Source organism: Python bivittatus, unplaced genomic scaffold (genome assembly GCF_059951505.1).
Source record: "Python bivittatus isolate LINGU-HERP-01145 unplaced genomic scaffold, Pbiv_v1 ctg000480_np1212, whole genome shotgun sequence".
Classification (NCBI taxonomy): Eukaryota; Metazoa; Chordata; class Lepidosauria; order Squamata; family Pythonidae; genus Python; species Python bivittatus.
Window position 1 is genome coordinate 78013739 of NW_028277075.1, and position 22113 is coordinate 78035851.

Genomic DNA, 22113 nt, shown 5'->3' on the forward strand with positions numbered 1-22113 from the left:
CCCTCTCCTGCATACCCAATAATTGAATTTCTGGCAGTTGGGGAATCTTCCATAGGACCTGTCCTGCTGATCTAAGTAACCAGCTGGATTTATATTTCCATCCTCCTTCTCATTATCTTGATAAGTTGAAAGTTCAGATTAATTTCCTGCAAGATGAACAAGGTGTTAGAAGTGGCAACCTCACCTGTCTTCCTTCTCACTGTTGACCCTTTTCCTTCCCCTCTCTAGTGCAAACCATCTCGGGGCCGAAAACGTGGGCTGTGCTGGTGTGTGGACAAGTATGGGTTGAAGCTGCCAGGAACTGATTATGTAGCTGGAGACCTGCAGTGTCACAACTTCGACAGCGGAAACACAGAATGAATATCCCTGTTGCCTCTCCCTGCCAGAGCCCTTCCCCACCCATCACCCACCCACACCTCACGATGCCCCAAGAGACTGATTCCTTTCATCTCATTTAAGAAACTGTGGACCTCGGAATCTACAGCATGTCATCAGCTTCTCTCAGTGGCAATGACAGAGACTGAAAGAGAAAAGGCAACCCATTAAGAGGAAGGAAGGAAGGAAGGAAGGAAGGAAGGAAGGAAGGAAGGAAGGAAGGAAGGAAGGAAGGAAGGAAGGAAGGAAGGAAGGAAGGAAGGAGATGACCATGAGGATGATAGATAAGCCAGCCACCTCCATGGGACAGAGCCATAAAGAAGCTCATAGGCCACTATGCTTGCCCATGACTCTAGGCTGCCACCCAGAGAAGCACTGACCTAGGAAGGTCTCAGAGGCACTTGAATAATATTTTCTTTTCTCCCTTCTTTGATATTGCGGGTTTAAAACCTTTCCAGTTTAAAAAGTACTTAGTTTAACCAGATGACTCTTAGGACAAGCAGGCCTCTCGTTTATATAAAATTATCTATTTGGGCATCTTTCTTTCTTTCTTTCTTTCTTTCTTTCTTTCTTTCTTTCTTTCTTTCTTTCTTTCTTTCTTTTTCTTTTTTTTTTTATAAGTTCATTTCTGAAACCTCTCCTCCCTTTTCCCAAGGACTAAAGCTTGTTGGTGCCCTTGCCCTCTATGAGTTCTCTTTTACTGAAAAGAAAAAGGTCAGAAGACAACAGAATCCTACAGTGGGATGAAGCAAAATTAAGAATTAAAAACTTACTGATCCCAGTGGGTTTCTTTCCCAGGACAGCAAGAGGGTTCAACCTGATTATTTAAAGTGTCTGTACAGCCCTTTCCTATGTAAATACAGATGTGTGCACATGTTTACTCTTTGTTCTCGATAGAACAATCCTGTTTCCTTACATGCAAAGCCCTTTGATTTTAATTGTGCATGAAGGCCGAGCAACTTGTTCAGGGCTATTGCGTAAGTCAAAGGTGTTCAGAGTTGGGTATTTGCAGGATAAGTGCCCAAGCTGACACATGGTTTGCCAGACATCCTGCAGGCACTTAAATGTTTGTAGCTTATATAAACACACCTGTGGATTTCCACCTTCTGATAGGCTAAAACAATAAGATCCCTTTGCTTTTTTATTGTGGAAGGACACCTGATACTTCACTACGACATCCCAAGTGTTGTCCTTTGCAAGGACAATTCCAAGAAGCTAGTTCATGATTCATAAAATCACACATACTAGAAATGTAAACATGATCTGTAATAAGAGAAATGTTTTACCATTTCTCCGTATCTACAACATTTAGGGAAGTCACTGTAAGCAGAGGCCTCTACTGTTTCAAAGCATACTTGAGTGACTGGCTGAAAATAGGTTGTCCCTTTCCCCCCGCCTCTCCTTGGACAGAGGCTCAGCATCTCTAACAGCTGCTTAGTGAGCAAAAATTCAACTCTGCAGGTTTGATCTACACTAATGTGTTATTTGTCCTGGGGAGAAACTGTATCTATTTAATTTTTGACACTGCCCCACTGTTAAAGACCTAGGGACCCTGTCAGGAAAGAAAGAGAACAGAGCCCAGAGAACCACTGGCAGAAACCATTGATTTGACAGCTTTTGCATTCAGGCTCGGGCAGACCACTAAAGCCATTTAATTTCTTTTTAATTATAATTGTTGGTTTAATTCTTTGTTATGTTTCCATGGACGCTGCCATAACAAGGTGTTTGTTTTTTGTTTTTTTTCCCCAATGCCCATAACAATAAATGAAATGCAAGGAAACAACAAGAAGGGAACAGCTCCCATTCTGACTGTGGGAGGAATCATTGAAACAGCAGCTGCCAAGAAATATTGGGCAACCACGATCTAGCCAATATAAGACACCCCCTTAATATATTTCCCTTCTGAGGGAGGACTCCAAAGGACTTGAGGACCTTGCTGGGGCTGGCTGCAAGCACTTCCAGGCAAAGTGCTGATCAGAAGCGTGGAGAAAGGAGCTGGTTTCCTGAGAGCAGGTACAGCAAACCCATGACTGTCCAGCATCTGGAAAGGGTGCTACTGATAGGAGAACCAGAAGGATGGCCATGATGCACAATACTCACAGCTAGCACAGACAAAGGAAAATAAGAAACCTTCCTAACAGGATTGGCTACTGCATCCAAGTGACTGTGGTGGGTTTTGTTCCTCAGTTCCCCTCCCTTCACCACTAATATTCAGCTAGGCTCCAAAACTAAGTTGAAAAGCTAACAAATATCTGGCATTAGCAGGTATATGGGAATTGGCAAGAAAATTTAGATATTTGGCCTCACTTTATGGAAGGGGGAGGTAGATGGGCAAAATCCTCTCCTTATAAGGACAGATATTCACATTTATTTCTTCAGTAGGTATACATGTTTTTGAAGTCTGATTAGTCTTCTGCTACAACTATCAACAATGAAAGAAAAATTCAGCTCTATCCATTTGTTCCACATCCTGATACCTGATCCAGTTATTTGTTAGTATTCAGTTTTCTAGAAATTGTCACCTCTGGGTACTCCATCTGTTGCCTTCCCTGGGTTTTGACAGCAATGATTTCATAGCTATTCTTCTAAGAGTTGAGGCTCAGCCTACCATGAGCTTTCATACAAAAAAGGGTTGAACTGTACTTTGACTGAAATATTTGCTACTGTGACAGCTGAATCCAAGTACCTCCCCCCCTCCCATCCTGCTTTAGGAAGATGAAAATATGCCTATGTTTACTATCTGCACTGGGCTGGTCACTGGTTGAATTGTTTGTGTCTCTCTTTTGTTCTAAGAAAACCCTAAAGTACTCTGTTGGCTATACCAGAAGCCTAAACTTTCCTTTCCAATTGTATGATAGATAAGATGCTAGAGACCACAAATGCTAGTCAATGACAGTGTAGCTTTTTTAGAAATTCTGTGGCAGCCTTTCCAACTTGGTGACTTTCAAACGTGTTGGGACGGTGATACTCAAAATTCTCGGTGAAAAGCTCTACTGTTAGGATGTATGGGAGCTGTAGACCAACACCGTTTCAAGGCATCAAGTTGGGGAAGGTTGTTCTATATAATAAATCCAGAAATTGTATCAATGGACTTTTCTGTCCCAAGCATATGATGCATGAACAGAATACATATTAATGTGATGGTGAAAGGAAGGAAAGAATCTTTGCTGTTGCCAACTTGAGATGCCTTTTTGACAGCATCTGTGGTAACTTATGCCCAAGCAAGAATTTGTGCAGGATTTAGATTTTCTGTCAGACCTTCTATGAGGGGTTGAGAAGAGTCAAATCCAATCCACATCCATCATTGCTAGATCACAGCTTTCCCAAACCCTGATGACAGAATTTCTTCTCCAACAATAGCCCAATGGCAGACACAGATCTCCATAGGGATAATGGCCAGTGTTTCAAGCAGGGATGACCTAATAGTGAAAGAGTAATTTGTCTTAGAATTCCTCCAAATGACCAATTTCTGCCATGACTATTCCTGTCTGTACTCTGGGCTTGACATTTCCAGGGGAAACTCACCTAGAAAACCCTTTTGCTCTCCTTCCATTATAGCTAGACTAAACAGAGGAACAGAATGGTCCTGTTCATGTATGTGATATCTGCTAGCTTCTGAAGTTTGATGGTGGAGGTTGAGTTTCGTTCCCCTTTGAATGAAACTGACCCTGCCAAAGGGTGTGTTGAAGCCTCTTTATTTTCTGTAGGGCAGGGACTCTTAACAAAAGCTTTTCTCTCCACGCAAATGATACATGGGATTATTCTAAGACAGAGAAAGTCTTAGGATTTTAAAATCAATGCCTCTTTTTGTAAAAGTAAGATTAAAGAAGAGACAGTGAGGTGCACATGCAATCTGCCTAGTACATAAAGTGGGAGGAGATGTGCTGGGCACATAAGAAAAATAAGTGAGGCAAATTTACAGGCCATACTGGTTTTCTATTACTGCAGTTTGTTTGCTTAGCTCTTCCCAAAGAATCCTGACAACTAGAATTTGCTGAGAGTGTCCAGAATCTCACTATAACACTGAACATCCTAAGGTTCCTAGAAAGAGAAATGATCATTAAGTTAGAAACTTATTGTTAAATTGGTACCAGTCTGAGATGCAAATACATTCTAAGTTGCATAAGACAAAAGAATGTAACTCAATTCCCTCTTCCTTCCCTCCCTGCACTAGTTTCAACTCAAACCATCTTATTTCTTTCTTCTCCTCCTTCACCATCCTTGATATGTATCTGTGTTGTTTCCTGACACTTGAAAACATTTCCTTGCCTAGAAAAGATAAGTAAGCAGTAAACAGGCTTGAGGAAAGCCACTGGCCTTCCTATCCCTGAGACACATAACAAGGACAAATTCTATGGGCAAGAGAGGTGACTCAGGGGAATCATTTCCCCATATAGCTGTTCCCTTGCCAGTCCCAATGCAATGCTTCTATCATCCCAATCCCAAAAACTCATAAACTGCTTCCGAGGATAATTCCATCATCTCATTACTTTCCTGGCTAAGGCAAGAACAGAAGCAACCCAAGTACATTAACTATAGCAGAACCTCTCTTATATCTGTATTATTTAATTTTGACTTAAATAGCCTGGAGGACACATCACCACTGTAGACTTCAACCTGTAGAAGGCCATCTCACTGGATTTCTTGCAGCAGCACTTAAAACAGTGTTTCTCAAACTTTGTCCCTCATTACCCAAAACTGCTTATCAGAAAGTCCTTTTTATTTAAGTCAATTTCAGTGTCCCTGTTGTGATGGGTAACGGGTTCATGTGTCGGTACCAAACAAAAAACAAAAAAACCACTTTTACCCAATTTTGGGTAATTTACCTAGGTTTGGGAAGCACTGACTTAAAATCTCAGCAGAAAGGCAGTGAAGCTCCCTTTCTAAGCCATCCCTGCAAGCTATGATTATTCTAGGGAAAGTGAATTAAATAAAGGGAGGGGGGTATTGTTTTCTTCCCCACAAGGGCAGCTGATTCTGGGTGTCATAAAAATCACCACATCTTCTTTCCTTCCTGTTGTATTGTTTCCTGCAAGGGAGAGGTCTTTTTGGGTTTCCTGCCCAAGTGCCAAAATAGTTTGATCAACCATGCCCTGGGTGGAGAAAGAGGGAAGCAAGTCTCTTTGGCCAACAACCTAGCTGCTCTGGATCCCATCTTCATCCTTGATCAAAGGAAAAAGCTCCCCTGATTTTTTTTCCAATAAATGACCCTCCTCCTATCAGAGAATTGAATCACAATGAGAGGAGGTAAGAAAAAAGATAAAGGACAAAGCAGTGGGGAAAGCTCCCTTCAAAGGTATTATAGAATGGAAGTGCCGAGGAGGCTTTGGAGGCACCAAAGAAAGTAAATTCTGATCTCCAAGAGCATTATCAGCCAGCTGGAATTAGGAGCATACCTAGACCTCTAGCAGCCTTCTCCGACCTGAAGAATCTCCAGATGTGTCTGGACTAACACTCCCCAAATCCCCAGCTACCCTGACCAGAAGTTAGGGTCCCAATACATCTGGAAGGCAGCAAGTCAAGGAAGACTCTCTAGAGAGTCACACTGCAGCTGATATATTCAAAGGCAGGCAGCTTCTAGAGTAGCCAACACTTCTTTTCAGACAGAGATCCTTTGTCAGTGCTGGGGTGGACAGTTGTATTTTGAAACCACTAGTTCAAAGAGCATGACTGCACTATTTCTCCACTTCATCCCTCTCTGCCTCCTTTTTCACTTTTCACAGAGCCTAGATAACTTGTGCAGTTAGCCAGTCCCTCCAGTTCCCAGGCCCTCTTCTTGCTAGGAGCAGCTTGGCTAATGCCTGAAGGCTTGAGTCCTTCCATTTCTAACCTTGCCCTTTCCTGAAATAACGCTGGGACAGCTACTCTATAAAACAATGATTACACCCCACGATAGCACAGTGAACAGACAAGATTCCGAGATTCCTGCCTGGTTTTTTTCATTACACAAATTAGTCACTACACATTTTACAGTAGCTTTTAATAGCTTGACATACATACAGTAGTTCTGTGGCTATTTTGTTTTTGTTTTCCTTTGCAGTAAACAAGAATATTCATACTCTTACCAGTGGGGGGAAATGCAGTTTGTGAAAAAACTGACAATGGATGAGGAGTGTAATGCTCTGTTTAGCATTTTGTACTTAAAAAAAAAGAATCTCACATTTTATTAAAAGGTGAAGATTGCTGTATACTATTTATTCAACTTATAATTTATGTTACTCTTTGATCTTTGTCTTTTCTTATGACAAAGCATTTATTTAATAAAGTTATGCATTCAGTTAAGTCTGTGTGCATGGCCTGAAAAAAGTCTGTGTGTTGAATATGTGCTGGATTAAAATTGGCCAGCCTGCTATTAAAGAAGCCAGTGGAGAACCTTTTGACTTTCTTTGGAACTACCAAAGTATTAATTGCTGGAGACTGCATGGACAGAAGGCCTATACATTACAGGAATCTTGGAGGATGCAGGGCACCTCGTGGCATAGCTGAGTATCAGTGATGAACTGGCTAGTATTACCCTTAATGCATCAGAGTCCCCACCTGTTCTACTTCACTTTTCCACTAAGACAATAGCATCCATTTGTTCACATGGGAGAAGGTATCCTTTGGAATGTCACTAGGTCAAAGTCAAATCTACACCATGATGACACCAGACTGTGAATCAAAATTATTCCTAACCAGATCATGAAAACATGCCTTACATCATGTACCCTACTTTACTTGATAGTAGTGAATCTGCCTATTTGAACCTTTTGACGCTCCGTGCGGCAGAGTAAGCTCCTGTCTCATCCCCAGCTTCTGCCAACCCAGCAGCTCGAAAGCAACCGCAAGTAGATAAATGGGTACTCTCACCCTGGTGGGAGGAAAAATGCTGGTGGCGCCTTGTACGGGAGATGGGACCAGTTGCCGGTAACATGGAAGTCGTGTATGTCTGAAAAAGATGTGAAGCAATGGAAACCCGGCCTTCCTGCGCCCATCAGCTGGGCTCCGCCCTAGGAAAAAGGCAATGGCAAACCACTTCCGAAACCTTGCCTTGAAAACTGCAGGGACTCATCCAGACAGTCGCCGCGGAATCGGTCACAATTGAGTGCGGATTAAAAAAAAAAAGTGAATCTGCCTATTTGAACCTTTTGATAGGAGGTCTCAGAGACTGATCTGAAGCTATGGCCTCTTCCCTATCATTTAGCAACATGCACTTCCTATTACCTGGTCATTCCAGTTTTAGACCCCCTAAATCCTTTTTCTCTATCTTGAGCTAGAGTTTAAATCAATCATTTCTGACCCTACCAATTATTGTCTAAAGGCCCCCAGGATGCTTCCAAACAACACATTATTAAACTACATTGAATTATTAATTGAATTATTACTATTATTATTATTATTATCATTTATTGAAGTATTAAACTACATTGCCTCATTTGCAGAAATTTACTGAGGGAGTAGATCATCTTCCATAGACAAATCTCCCATTATGACATCTTTTTACTTTCCATGAAAAAGAACTATTAAACAGGAAGGGACAGAATCCTACCAGAATGGGCAGTGGAAGGAACACTTCATTCTGGAAACACCCCTGCAAAATTCCTCTTCATGCATAAATGTTTAAAGTCAACATAGCTGGAAGTGATCTAGCAGGGACAATTTGAGCAATCCTCAGACTCACAGAATTCTGTAGGGGAAGATATATTATTGCAGGAATACTGTAGCTATTATCAGTTTGAAGAGTTAATGCTGGGTGAGGAATTCTGGGAGTTGAAATCCACTCATCTTAAAGTTGCCAAGGTTGAGAAACACTGGTTTAATGTGATGGAAGAAGGAAATTACTAAGTGCATTCTCATATTGCCTGTATTTAATAATTTAATTTTTATTTTATTCAGCATAAATAGGAATTTTGTTTTGTTTTGGCTCTGCTCACCTTTTTGTTCTGATCTTTTCTACCTTTGGGAGTATGCCCTCTGCCAGACAAATGCTGAACAGTCCTGAGATAGGTCTGCAAAAAAGGGCTATTCTTTTCGGTAATAGTCCAACCCAGAGAGTACCAGAAAGAACATGGGCTCTTGCACTGACTTTAGTTTCCAAACTCTCCCTATTCCAGTTGATACTTGCATAGATTCTAGATAGTGCAATAAATTACAAAATAATTTGTCAGCTACTACATGGGACCCACATACCTTTTCTCAAAGAAGCGGAGAGTAAAGTTATCATATATGGACTGCAAAAAACATCCTGGAAAAATGCAATGGCGAACGCAAGAAAAACGCATGGATGGAAGTCATCAGGAGTTTTGCTCAGCTCAGAGGGGGTTGATTTGACTAACAGGTGCAGGACCAGTGGATGCCTACAATTTCACTGTTGCCCCTGGTCATACATCCCCAACCTCCATCACACATGTCAAATATTCTCTATCTTTGTGCTTCCCGTGTTGAATTTTCTGCAACTTCTTGCTGTCATCTCATGGTTGTTTAGATTTTTGCAGCCCTTATATGATGGCAGTAGTGGACAGTGCCTAGAAAATGCCAGGATCCAGGAAAAATATGATTCCATCTCTTTGGTGAATCACTGGTCACTGACCATAATAAAGTCTGTCCTGTTCTATTGTGTTCTTGGGTGCGTTCCCATTTTCCAAGATGGAATATTAATTAATTTGCTATTATGTAAATATATCAATTGAGAGCCAGTTTGGTGTAGTGGTTAAGGCATCAGGCTAGAAACCAGGAGACCTGGAGTTATAGTCCTGCCTGAGGCATGAAACCAGTTAGGTGATCTTGGGCCAGTCACTCTCTCTCAGCCTAGGAAGCAGGCAAGCGCAAACCACTTCTGAAATCTTTCCAAAGAAACTGCAGGGACTAGTCCAGGTAATTGCCAGGGGTCAAAACTGACTTGAAGGCATTCAAGTCAAAACTGACTCATTCATATTCAAGTCTTTCTTCACTTCTGCTTTCTGCCTCATGACAAAAGTTTGCCTTGTAAATGGTAATAGAGGAATAGATCTGAATCACAGATAGCATTTTTCCCATTTCAAAAGCAAGGGAAGCTTCATCAGTCTACAGCCTGAAATCTAACAGCCCAATCCAGTACATCTCCTCAGAACTACTCCTCTCCAAGCTCAGGGAGGCTTCTTTCCAAATAAAGTGCGTAGACTGCAGTCACATCACCCATTCTATTTTAAGATGGTCATCAAGGAGTGACCCAGGTTACCCTTCTTTCCCTCTATTGTGGGAAAGGAGGACTTCACACTGAGAATCACAGAAGAAGACTGTAAAATCCCAAACTTTCCTTACTTTGGTACTTTTACTGCTGATTCCTAACAAGTGCACTGTGTTATCAGTGTTGGGATGGAGGAGACTCGAGGGTATCCACCAAGCTGCCACTCTTGTCAATCCAGCTCACATGTAATTCTTGGAATATCTCAGGAGGGCATGGTGGGGAAAATAAAAATAGACAATGTATTACCCGCCTATGAATTCTGGATTCTTCCCTGCCTCTTCTTCTTCCCATGAGTACAATTGCTTTTGAATACAACCACTATATTCCATCATTATTATTAGTTTATTTCTCACCTTTATTTTGTACAGCTCAGAATGGCATACATAATGTCCCAGTCTCCTATTTTCCCCACAACAATAATTCTGTGAGCTGGGTTGGGCTGAAAGAGAATGCTTTCATGGCTGAAGGAAGAACTCACATCTCCTGGTTTCTAATCCTGCACCTTAACCACTACACTAAACTGGCTCTTTCATGTTAAATATTAAAAAAAACAAAAAATCAGTGGGATAGTAATCTTCTGCTGCAACAACGAACAGACTTGTGGGACCTTAAAGTCTAAGCAATCTGTTATGCATAAGCTTTCCCTGAAAATAATCTCTATGGTGCCATAAGACACTACTGTTTAAAAAGAAGGAAAAAGCACAGCAGCTTCTACTTTACCTCTTTCCACAAGAGGGAAGCACAGATTAGAGGTTGTCTCAAAGTTTCTGAACAGCTGGCAGTAGAAACTTACAAGTGAAAAAAGGGATGAGCCACGGAGTGTTATAAAAGCGCTGTATTATGTTTCCATCATAAAGTATGACAACAACAAAGTACACCTATCGGAGAAATGGACAAATGTGACATGGAGATGCACACTATGTGCACAAATTGCAGTCATCTCTAACATTGCAGCTCTTTTCACATCCCCAGGGGGAAAAAAATCTGCAGATGTCCATGTAAGCATCTCAAGAGTTTGCAAGAATCATTAGCAAGGGATTGTTTTTAAAACGCATACCTAGCTGGTAGCATCGGTCTAACCTTGGCTGATCTTGAAAAGCTGGTTAGTGTTGGCACAGACCATCACCAGGGAACCCCAGAGCTATAGAATAGACTGGGAAATCGAAATAAGTATCCTGTGAGCAGAAAATGACAAATCCAAGAAAAACACATGGATGGAAGAATTCAGAAGTTGAGCTTAACTCAAGAGGACTTGAGTTTACAAATGGATGCAGAGGTGTGTGGATGCTTGCAGCATTGTGCCTCCTGAGTATACAGCCTCAGTTTCCATTGTCAACCTTCTTATGCTGAGTAGAACTAACATTTTGCCCAGGTCTTGCCACTCAACCCAACAGAGCCAAAAACATGAAAGACTTAGGTGCTGGTCTCATTCACTCGTTCATGTATCTTGTTCTGGCATAATACCAAAGTGCTAAATAAAGTTACTAAAGTTATCCACAAAGTTTCTATAAGGAAAGAGATTTCTCCTTGTCCCTGATGGATCATCTGCTTCAGCTGATACATTATGTTAGTCTGCAAAAGCATCTTCTAGATTAGCAATGAAGATTCTTTCAGCCTGAAAGGCCCAGTGATCTTGGAAGAACTATTCTATCTGGGAGAGAGGAGTTTGCTGTTTGCCAAAAGTGCCTGTACTGTATGAACAGATGGAAATGGATGGATATATTGCTGGAGGTCTATATACTATATACATATAGTTGGGAGTACAATATATGCATGCATGTGTATAGAGGTGTGTGGGGGGGGGGATAATTGTGTTGAAGAATTATTGGATACTCGTTGCTTTGGTAATCATGATTTATTTAATATGACACAATTGGCTGGATACAAAAATCAGTCTGGGTTTACACAATATATTAAAACACAAACAAACCATGTTGTGACTTAACATAGGGTGGACAATTTTTTGGTGGCCAAGGGTCAGACTGAAAAACACTTTGGGAAGGCTGAAGGCTGCAAAACAGAAGGGGCCACATCATATATAGGACTAGGATTATGTTTGGGGGAGAGTTTTGTGTGTTTTCTTTGCTTCTGAATTGTGATATGCACACTCTAGGGTTTATATTACAATTTTCATCTGTTTCCTAACTCAAGCTGGTAGGGAAACTTTGTCATTAGTTTGTAGCAATGAAGGGTAGAAGAGGACTGAAAAAAGGGGGAGCTGAAAAAAGGGGCTCAGTGACCCCATGATATAGATTGCCCAACTTTAGCTTGGGATAATGCATGATTCAGCCAATGTGGTATGTGTGGTATGTACAAACACATTTCTACATGCCTGTATACGAACATGAGTATGTATGCACTGTTTCCATCTAAAGCAGGCTCTTTTCTCCAAGGAACTGTGGATTTTAGGGGTTGGTGAAAAATGCTGAAATACTTGAACTCATATGCTAATACAGAGAGTATGAAATTGAGATGAACTAGGTGAAAAGAAAAAAAAACATGGTAGAGTATTGTTGTTTTTTAATGGCATAAAGGAGAGAAGTAAAGAAGATATGCAAACTGTTCCCACCAGATGAACAGTTAAATCCTCCTTCTGCAAGTCATTTAAAGACAAAGGAGCTAGATCTGGATACCCTGGGTCCAGGATCAAAACCTTAAGGCACCTGATGATAAAGTAAGATTCTTAGAATTTGCTCATGCTAATTAGTGTTTTGGCACTGGTGGCCAGCTGGTAGCCAATAGTTTTTTGAGAATTTGGAGACAATAAACTCAAACCAGAATGAAATGCCAACAAGAATGTTATTGAATAAACAGAGAATTACAGAGGGGAAAAAAGATACACCAATCAATGTCTCCTCAATTTGCCAGGAACCCCAAAAACTGGAAGCAGACCGACCCCTTTGGCCAGCATTTGTACAGCATCTTTTCCTCAGCAGTTTTTAGGTCTATGCCAAGGTCCATAGTGCATGTGACTTTTGCCACCTTTTTATACTTTTCTTAAGGAGCAGGGAGTGTAAGCAATAACACCTAGAGATGGCTTGGTAGCACATCTTATCAGTGACTTGTCACAACTTCAGACTGTTGACCTTCTGCTAGCATGAGGCATGTTCTCTAGCAGACAATATCTGAGGATAGTCTGATGACATCCCTTGTTAATAACCTGGGAACTCAGTTGACCCTTTGCTAAGAATATTTGTATGGGAAATATTGTTACTAGTATGTAGCTCCTCAGACATCTCCTTTAGCAGGTGTTAGATTATAGAACGCATATTGTTCTCCTTATCATAATTAGTACAAGTAGCAATACAGATAAAGGTTTAGAGGTGAATGAGATTTCTAATATGATGCAATCCACAAAGCTCGCTAAGTAACTCTTTCTAAACATATGAGTGGAGGAATTCACATTACAAAGCTTGCTAAGCTATACACAATTTGCAATAGCTTGTGAGAGTATCTATCTTATATGTGCAGAAAGAAAACAGTGAATCACATCACTAGCTCCTTGCCAATCATCTGCACTGCCACTACACTGAGGAATTCATGGGAGCTGGTTCAGCACATCTTGAAGTTTCAAAGCTGCAGAAGGCTACTGGAGAACTTTAGCACAGAAAAATGCCAGATGGAAGAAGGTAACTCTTTACATATCCTTAAAACAAGTCATTTAACTGGATAAGACTTTTCTGATTTCCTTCTAGTCAGCTACAGATTTGACCCTCAAAATGCTTTTGCTTCAGAAGCAAGGCTGGTTCTGCAAATGAACTATCAGCTGCCCTGAAAGCAAACCATGGTTAAAAATCTGAGGCTATGGGTTCTCGTTGAGGCTGCTTTATTTTGTTTCTTCTTTGGAGGAAATAATACATGCATAATGTGATATGTGAATGAAAGGTAGTATCAGAGTTGAAAGCTTCTTCCTGAGTAATTTACACATAACTGCACCTTGTCCAGGGTCAGATACAAGGCAGCCTACCCCCTAATCTCTCTACAGTACTCAAGCTCTCAGTGAACAATTACAGAAGGACTCCAAGCTCTCAAATGTAAGTCTTTTCTAGTCCTCTGTGCTGGGCCTAGATGGGCTGGTGGTCCAGTTCATTACAATTCAACTTCTGGCCTCTGTTTGAGACTTTGGGTGTTGCTTGGAAACATTCTAATTGCAGATATCAGGGGACCACTGAAATCCCCATTAATACATAGCACATTAAGAGTTCAGTCAATCAATGCAGAGTTACTATGGATATGCTTTGTTGGATTCCAGTGGCAATTTATTTCTGAGCCAGCATGCATAGCAGTATCCATATCCACTTGTTCTTATTTCAGGACAGCTGCTTGCATTAGGAAGGTCAATGTCTTTTCTCTCTCTTTCTTTATGCACTGAAAAAATACTACTGTAATCAAAGCAATACCCAAAACTCTCAGCATGCACATGTACGCGCACACACATACCTTGCAAAGTGCAGGAGAGCTTACACCAGCATCTTGTGGGCTTGATTTCTTCCTGATCCTTAGAACACAACAGCAGTTAAAGGTCACAAAAGAAACTATTGATCATTATTGATGCAGCTCAGCCAAGTGGAACTTAGTAACTCACCAAGTTATCAAAATTGCAGCAAAAAGGAAAAAGCATTGATCCCATCCTTGAGATCAAATAAAAATAATAATAAATGGTGGTGGTGGTCTCTGCCCACAAAAATCTCTTTCGATTCCTAAGTCTTTTTTGATCCCTGCCCTGGATTCTGTGTCTGTGCATGTAGACATGAGTATGTGGGCAGAGATGGCTACCCATCCTGAAAGTTGAGATAGGATCAGGGCAAAACGTGTTCCACATTAATATGATGCAGTGCTTTTTCAAGCATCCAGCAGAATGAAATGTTTTCATTGGTCCTTGTTCCAAAGGAACCTTGTTGCTATCCAAGGCAAATTTATTTATAATGCCTGTTTTTGAGTTCAAGAATGTGACCCATTATCCCACTCTGTTCCTTTGGTTAAATTCTAATGCCAAGAGAAGAACATTTTCTTCTTATGGTCAGACACAAAGCAACTCACTTGGTGCTCCTTAAATGATACATCTACTGTAGACTCTCACTGGCAGGATCGTTTTCCCTGCACCCTCTCAATCCCACAAAATGAGGGAGAAAACTTGTTCCCCAAAGAAATACAGATTTCCTTAAGGCCACAGTAGGACCTCTGAGAGCTCTGCTTTCATTACTCTTGATCTGCAAAAGGTAATAATAAAAAGGAGGAAGTGTACTTAAGAATCTAGATCGGTTTATTGAAAGGCATGGGGCTGGGGGAAGAGAAAGGGAGGAGGAATATTAAATCTTTAAGACAGGATATAGATGGGATTGCATGAGAGAGGCTTTTTAAATAAATGCCATCTATTCAGGTCTTTCAGCACTGGATCAATGGATGAGATGTTTTAGGAGGCTGTAACAAAAACTAGAGGCTTTTCATAGTGCAAATGTATGAAAGAGCTAAGTTAGCATGTGCATTCCTTAAACAGATTTAGATGTTAGCTACAGATACATGGGTGGAAAAACAGGCAAAAATGACTGCTGGCCAATTATGTCGTTATGCCTTTTACCAACTGTGCTGATTTACTTAATAAAGAAACTATCCTTTGAGCATAGTTTCTAGTGACTTCATGGACACATCCATATAGAGTTTTTGTGGTAACATTATCAAGCTGTTTGCCATTACTGCCTTCTGGAATTTTTTCCCACTTACCAGTATAGCCTATAGGCAGGGATTTTCTGTGGTCTCCCATCCAAATACTAAGTCCATCCCTGCTTGGTTTTTCTAAGCTAAATGCTTCCTTCTTCAGAAGGTGTGTTTGTTAATCGTTATAAATCACTGTTCATAGGTTGGCCCCAATGGCGAGCAAAACAATGAGCAAAGTGTTGGCTACATATTTTACCTCCTTTCTGCTGGTCCTAGAAAAGCTATTGCATTGCAAACTACAAAAGGAATTACATTTTACTCTCCACAGCTACTGGGGATATGACACCACTGCCTTTCCTGCAGGGCTAAGGTGAGCCCTGTTCCAAGAGTACATGTAATCCCTGAAGCCCTTTCTGATTGCAACTGCAGTTTTGAAAGAGAAAACTTTTGTAGGCCCCCAGATAGGCTGAACATGATTTGAAAAAAGGAAGGAACCCAGATTTCTCCCCAAAATTTAGACGGAGAGAATCAAAAATTCTATTTGCATTATGTAGACCCACTCACTTTGCCTTATAACCCACCCACTATGCTTTTGACATCTCAGTTTGTTTACCAGGGACTAATGTCACATTTGAAAGAGGCATCTTATGCTATAGCATTTTATTATTCAGCACTCGGTTAGGGTTGTTGAATGCTCAGTTATCTGGGTTGCAGAGAGAGAATATGAAAGCTCTGGCTATGGTGTCTTTAAGATCCGTGGTTGTTCACGCTCATTTTAGATAAAGAAGTAGTCTGGTTCCTTGAACTGGCGTGGTTAGGCCCACATCACTTCAGGGCAGAGGGAAGAACACTGTGACCTTTAAAAAGCACATCCTCTACTTGTGTGGAAATTGATTCCATTGAAATTGCCAGTTCTTTGCTTTTTCTTTTTCCAATGCAAGTGATATTTCAAGATCCAAGAAGCACTGGAAGATGAAATATTCCTTGGTAAGCTAGGTCCTCCACCCTCAAGAAAGATGAATGGGAATGCCCTTGAAAAACATTTTCAGTTGATAAATTCAATTTTTCTAATAAAATTATGTCTGCCAAGTCTTGAAGTAGGGAAAATGTTTCACATAACTCTGAAATCTTGTGCTTCAGGGAAAGAATTACTTGGAGTGGGCTGAGCAAATCTTTCCAGAACCCTGGGCAAGGCAGGAGAAAGACCATGAACACAAACACTTGGGATTGCAGCTTTCTTCTCTTTTCACTACTTAGTTTAAAGGCAGTAGGAGGTTAATATATGTATATACCTGTCTCAGAAGGCACATAAGCAAGAATGTGAAGTCCAAACATTTGCAATCAATTGTTATTCTGCAACAGTTTCTAAGGGGCTTTCAAACAACCAGCCTTGCAATCCCCAATCACTTCTGATTCCAACTTATCCAATTGTTATTGCTCCAGATTATTCTGCCATTTTGGATCTTTTGGAAACTTGAGACACTATGAGGACTGACATGTCTATATGCAGGGGACCTCCAGCTAATTAGTGTTACTTCTTTTTGACCAACAGCAGAGCACAAAGAATTACCAACCAATCAGTATTCAACCATAAGCCAGATTTGTAGCCAGACTTCTTTCCACTCTACAAAAAAGGTAGATTATCTATTCAAGCTTAAAAAAGTTAAATCAAGCCATTCAGACAATGGTATTCATTGCAGCATAATACCTATTTTCCAGTGATTGGAAAGCATGGGTAAGACTGGAATTCATAACTTTTGCAAGCCTTCACCTACAGTGTCATCTGATCTGTGGGGGGATAGGCTGAACATAACAGTTCCTTATCATATCTTCATTCTTGTTTGAAAGTGACATAAGGGAATGGAGTATGCTAAGTTGTATTCACCATGGAATTCTATTAGAAATAATTCCCATGAAATTGAATCATTTTTCACCATAAAGTTTCGAAGCATGACATGGATGATTTTATCTAGGCACAGAAGCTAAGCAGTGTCAATCATGGTTAATATTTGGATGGGAGACCTCCAGAGAATACCAAAGCTGTAGTCATAAAAGCATCACTCACTCTCCCAATAGAACAGGGTCATTTACCATCATGGCTTAATGGCTCTAAAAAAAAAAAAGGCTTATAGGGTCAGGAAGAGCAAGCACAACTACAGAGGACCTCATGTCACAGACAGAAGTAATAGGAGATATGTGTTCCTGCAAATAATCTTGCTGTACCATGTAGTGTTTTATAGGTGAAAACCAGCACCTTGAATTGCACCTGAAAGTCTACTGGAAGCCAGTGCAGCTTGCAATGTGGTAGAGTTACATGATCATATTGTGGTGTACCCATTACTACTCCACTGCTGTATTCTGGACCAGTTGCAGCTTCTGGATGGTCTTCAAGGACATCCCCATTTGGAGTGAATTGCAGAAATCCAACCAGAGGCAACTACCACTTGAGTGACTATGAGCAGCACCTCCCAATTCAGAAATGGGTGAAACTGGTACCCAAGATGGAGCTATGCAAAGGCCCTTCTGGCCCTGGTTGCCACCTGCTCCTCATGCCATAGCTCCTCAGGAGCTATGAGTCCAGTAGAACCTCAGAGGACCCTGGCTCTGAGAGGTTACAAGGCCTTTGATTGACATGCAGTGGTCTGGTCTTAATAGGGTCACTGACTGAGATACTGCCAGTCTCTAAAAACATCTGTAGAAAGATCATCCTCAGAGTTACTGCTGAATTGCATATGCTTGTTTAGGAATGTGACTTACAAAATGGTATTGTTCTAACTCTTTTCCAGCAGATAAAATACATGTCTTTTGTTTCATTGTACAAGTTTTGCCCTAGTAGTCTCATTTACTGTATCTAGATCATATAATCCAGTTAAATAGAGCTGGTCTCTCTAAGAAAATAAGATAAAATTAATGAAGACAAGTCTCATTTTTTTTAAACTCTCTGTGCAACTCTTCAGTAATTTAGCTAAAATAGGAAATAAGAGTTAACTTTTTTTCTTTTCCATCACCATACTGGTTCTTAGATTTTATAATGGAGTACCCCGTCCCTCTGGGTGCAGTCATGCACATACCAGGTAGGAACTAATTATTCATTTGTGTTAAGTAGTAACTCAGCAAAATTGCTGAGAGGGATAATGGAAAGAAAAAAAGAGAGGGTAAAAGTAGCAATAATTACACCCAACAAAGGTTTAAATTTCTAGGGAAGGTCACAGGTCCTCATGGACTACAACTCCATATGAATTAAACCATGCTGCAGATGGCAATTACCATCAACAAAAGTTTGTTTATCTTCCTTCCCTTTATTTTAACACAAATCTTTAGATAAGATTTCTACCATTGATCTAAATACCATAGCTCTGTCTGCGGTGAACAATTCTTGTGCATTGAGGTGAACAATTCTCATGTATTCAACTGTTTGTGATCAAGCACTGAGGATTTTACATCTAATTGGGTTTTGCTCTCCATATTCAAGCCACATATTCCAATCATTGCAAACTAATGCAAAAGCTATGCAAGAAGGCATGGTAACAGTTAAGAGTGAACTGTAAGAATCTTTATCCAAAAGAAACAGCTCCATCTGTGGGTTCATATACCATACTAAGCCATATTTTAATTTAACTATGTTTTTTGAACATGTTGTAATAGCCTGATTCACACATCACTGTAAGAAATAAACAGTTTTACAAACAAAAATGACTGGGATAATAACCCTAAGCCATGGTTTACTTTCATTACAACTTAATAAATGAGCCATAATGGTCAGGATCCCACTTAAAGCCATGCCATAAGCCATGGTTAACAAACCACAGTGGCCAGGTTCATGCAACAATCCAAATCAAAAGCCGAAAACCACAGTATCTTAATGCAACATGTAAATCCAGACTGAGAAAGAGCAAGATAATTAAGAGTAACATTAATTAATATCAGGTTTTGACTAGCATTAACTAGAACAAAGTGGAGGGCAGGGCCATGTTAACAGATTAAATGTTTCGTGACAAGCAGTCAAAGAGAACTTTGGGCATCCAGAAAACACTAATTAATGAAAACTGAGAGATGTCCCAAAAGTCTCCATTCCAGAACTTTGTGATCATTCATAATGTTAAAACATCAGGTTCTTGAGGACACAGTCTGGAAGTAAGAGTTCTTCAGTCATTTTTGGCTTGTCATTGAGGGCACTATTTCCAACCATCTAAATCAGTGTTTTATAACCAGTATTTTGGCAAGCACTTTCCAAGAATTCTACTCTCTTCCAATTCGGGTCTCACCCAATCTCTTCTGGTATTACTAAATAGATTAGTTGTTACCAGCATTTAAAGAGAAAAACTATTGGGAAAGGAAAGAAATGGGACCTGGGGTGGGACAGAATATCTCAGCTTGTTACACATCAGAGAGCTAAAAACAATGACCAGAACAATCCCCTTCATCAATATTCTATTAATTTAACAGTCAGTGGTTTTCAAGTCAAAAGTATTGATACTTTCCCCCAAACAGTTAAAACTTAATGTAGTTAGTTATTGTTTATGAGAGCTGGCTTCCAGGATTCAAACCATACTCATATTTTGAGCCCAGAACCTAGACGATCACATGAACATTTGAAAAGCGTTCCTTCTACTCTTCATCCATTAATCAAAATAGTGAAAACTAGAGGCCCCGGGCTTAACCTGATGCCTCCTGTTTAATGAAGAACTGATGATGAGCAATTTTTCATCCACCTAATTGTCATGCCATGTAGCCCATATTTAACAAGCTTGCTAATTAGCATGTCATGGGGTATTGATCTATGCCGCCCTGCCTAAATGTTTTTAGATTTCCCAAGGGCCTTTCCCCCATTATCTAACCATGACACAAGTATTCCCTGGCAACATTTTTTTTTTTCTGCCATGTCTCCATATATTGCCTTCATCTTATGATGAAGCAGGCATAAGCCATCCTTAGCTGTACCAGTGTTAAGGCTGTACTTTCTCCCTCCTTCCAACCCTGTCTCAAGGTTTGTCATGCCCATGACCTGGAGGGAAGCCATGTACCCTGCAGGGACTAGGAGCAAAGGCCATAGAGATGAGCAATGGGACAGCAAATTTCTTACTGGTATAGTTTTCTGCTGACTCAAGGATAGCAGCAGTTCAGGACTTTAAGACAGCAGAACTCACTAGATTTAAAGGATGACCATTCTTGGTGCCAGCTTGGCCACAAGGGCATTGGTGTGACATTTGCTCCCCCTCTTGTTTTTCATGCTCCCCCCTCTCCAAAGGTAAGATATTTGAGCAGGTCCTTTACTACCCTTCTTCAACCTGATCCCTTTCCCAGGTGGTCAGATTACAATCCTCATCACTCATGAGTTCCACACTGGCAGGAAGCAATGGTAGCAGTCCTGTAGCTCATTCAAAGGACATCAGTTTGGGGAGGGCTCTAAAGCATTATTTATTTTTCTCTTTCATTTGGAGTTTCCCAGTTCAATAGCAAAAACTGAGAAGTTTCTCTGGGAATATCTATTTTGCAAGTGAAAACTCTTTCTTCTCTTTTTCTATGTCTCTTTCTGCCTGCACAAATGACCCAAAATTTACTTTAGTACTCAAAGGGATGAAGAGCACCTTAGAGGATAGAAAGTCTGTTAAAGAAAATAGCCCATAAGGAAGGAGCTAAGTGCTTCTTTCTCCATTCCCATCCAGTTTTTTTTGGCTTTGGTTAAAAAAAAAAAGAGACCTCAGAGGCAAAATATTCAAAAGATTGTCAAGTATTGTTTGCTTCTTGGCCCCATGCTGGCTGGCAGGGGAAACTAAGTTGACTAACAATAGGGATTTTAGAAATATCAAGGGACCATTAGCAAACAGGCTTTTAGATAAGATTGTCACTTGACCACCATCATTAAAACAGCACAATATCCCTTTCCATATATTTGGAGAATTGCCCCCCTGCCTCCCCCCAACCATTTTAAGACTGAGTGGTAAAGAGGCCAGTGTTCATAACAACATTACACAGGGGAAAAACCTGTTTTAAACCCTCTGTACATCTTGGATTAATTAAGTAAGTAATAGAAATCAAACTGATGTTCATAAATACCTAATTCATGGAGATCATAAAAGGATGGCTAGTGAATTCCAGGCTCTAAGCACAATGTTCTAGCCTTCCTGCATATTAACAGAAAGAGCCAAAGAGACTCAAAGGAGAAAGAAGTTGGCTGGGTGACATCTACTTAGCCTGAAAAGACAAACTGTTTTGCAACATTTCACATCAAAAACACAAACTACCTCCACTACATCAAAGAAAGGGGAGAAATGGTTCATCATTTCTATTTTGAATGGTAAAAGCTTTTAAAGGCAGCCAAATGTTGTTATACTGGAGCATCTCAAATTTGTGAGTAGAAGCAGATAGTAGGACCCAGGCTGCCCAATGTCCAAAAAAGCTGGACAATCAACTTGATTTGGAAGTCTCCCTCACCCCCAGCAACTCTGGGGACTTCAAAATCCTGGACTGATTTGGACTTTCTCGGGTACCAGGTAAACCTATATTTCATTCTGCCAACATTCTCATGTTTGGGGGAGACAGCCACTTAAATATACTGAAAAACAGCTACAGAGGGTAGTTTTGAAACTGGCTACCAGGCGGATAACAGATCAGTTTTATCCCATAAAGGTATTTGCTAAAATAGGTGAGCAAGTGTGGCTCCTTTCTTGGCAGTGGGAAGTCAAGGAGGTTTAGAAGCAACAAACATGGATTGGGTTTGGGGAGGTATCATTATCAGGCCTCAGCGGGTGGCAGCACTTATTGACCTGGGCTGATTTTGTAGAAAAGCCATGTAGGATCAATTTAGTTAGTACTTGGATGGATTCCTAGGAAAATCCAGGGCTGTGGAAGTTGGGGGGAAAAAAACATTTGGGAAG

The 22113-nt window shown here is 40.6% G+C and overlaps 1 protein-coding gene across 1 annotated transcript in view; it reads left to right on the top strand.

Annotated features, from left to right (window-relative positions):
• The window catches only part of IGFBP5 (insulin like growth factor binding protein 5), a 42878-nt gene extending 33912 nt beyond the window's left edge, over window positions 1–8966 (top strand). Inside the window, exon 4 of the mRNA XM_007420164.3 lies at window positions 229–8966. Coding sequence (XP_007420226.1) covers window positions 229–360 — 132 coding nt within the window. The 3' untranslated portion in view covers window positions 361–8966. The remainder of the gene's footprint in view (window positions 1–228) is intronic.
• The last annotated feature ends 13147 nt before the right edge of the window (window positions 8967–22113 follow it).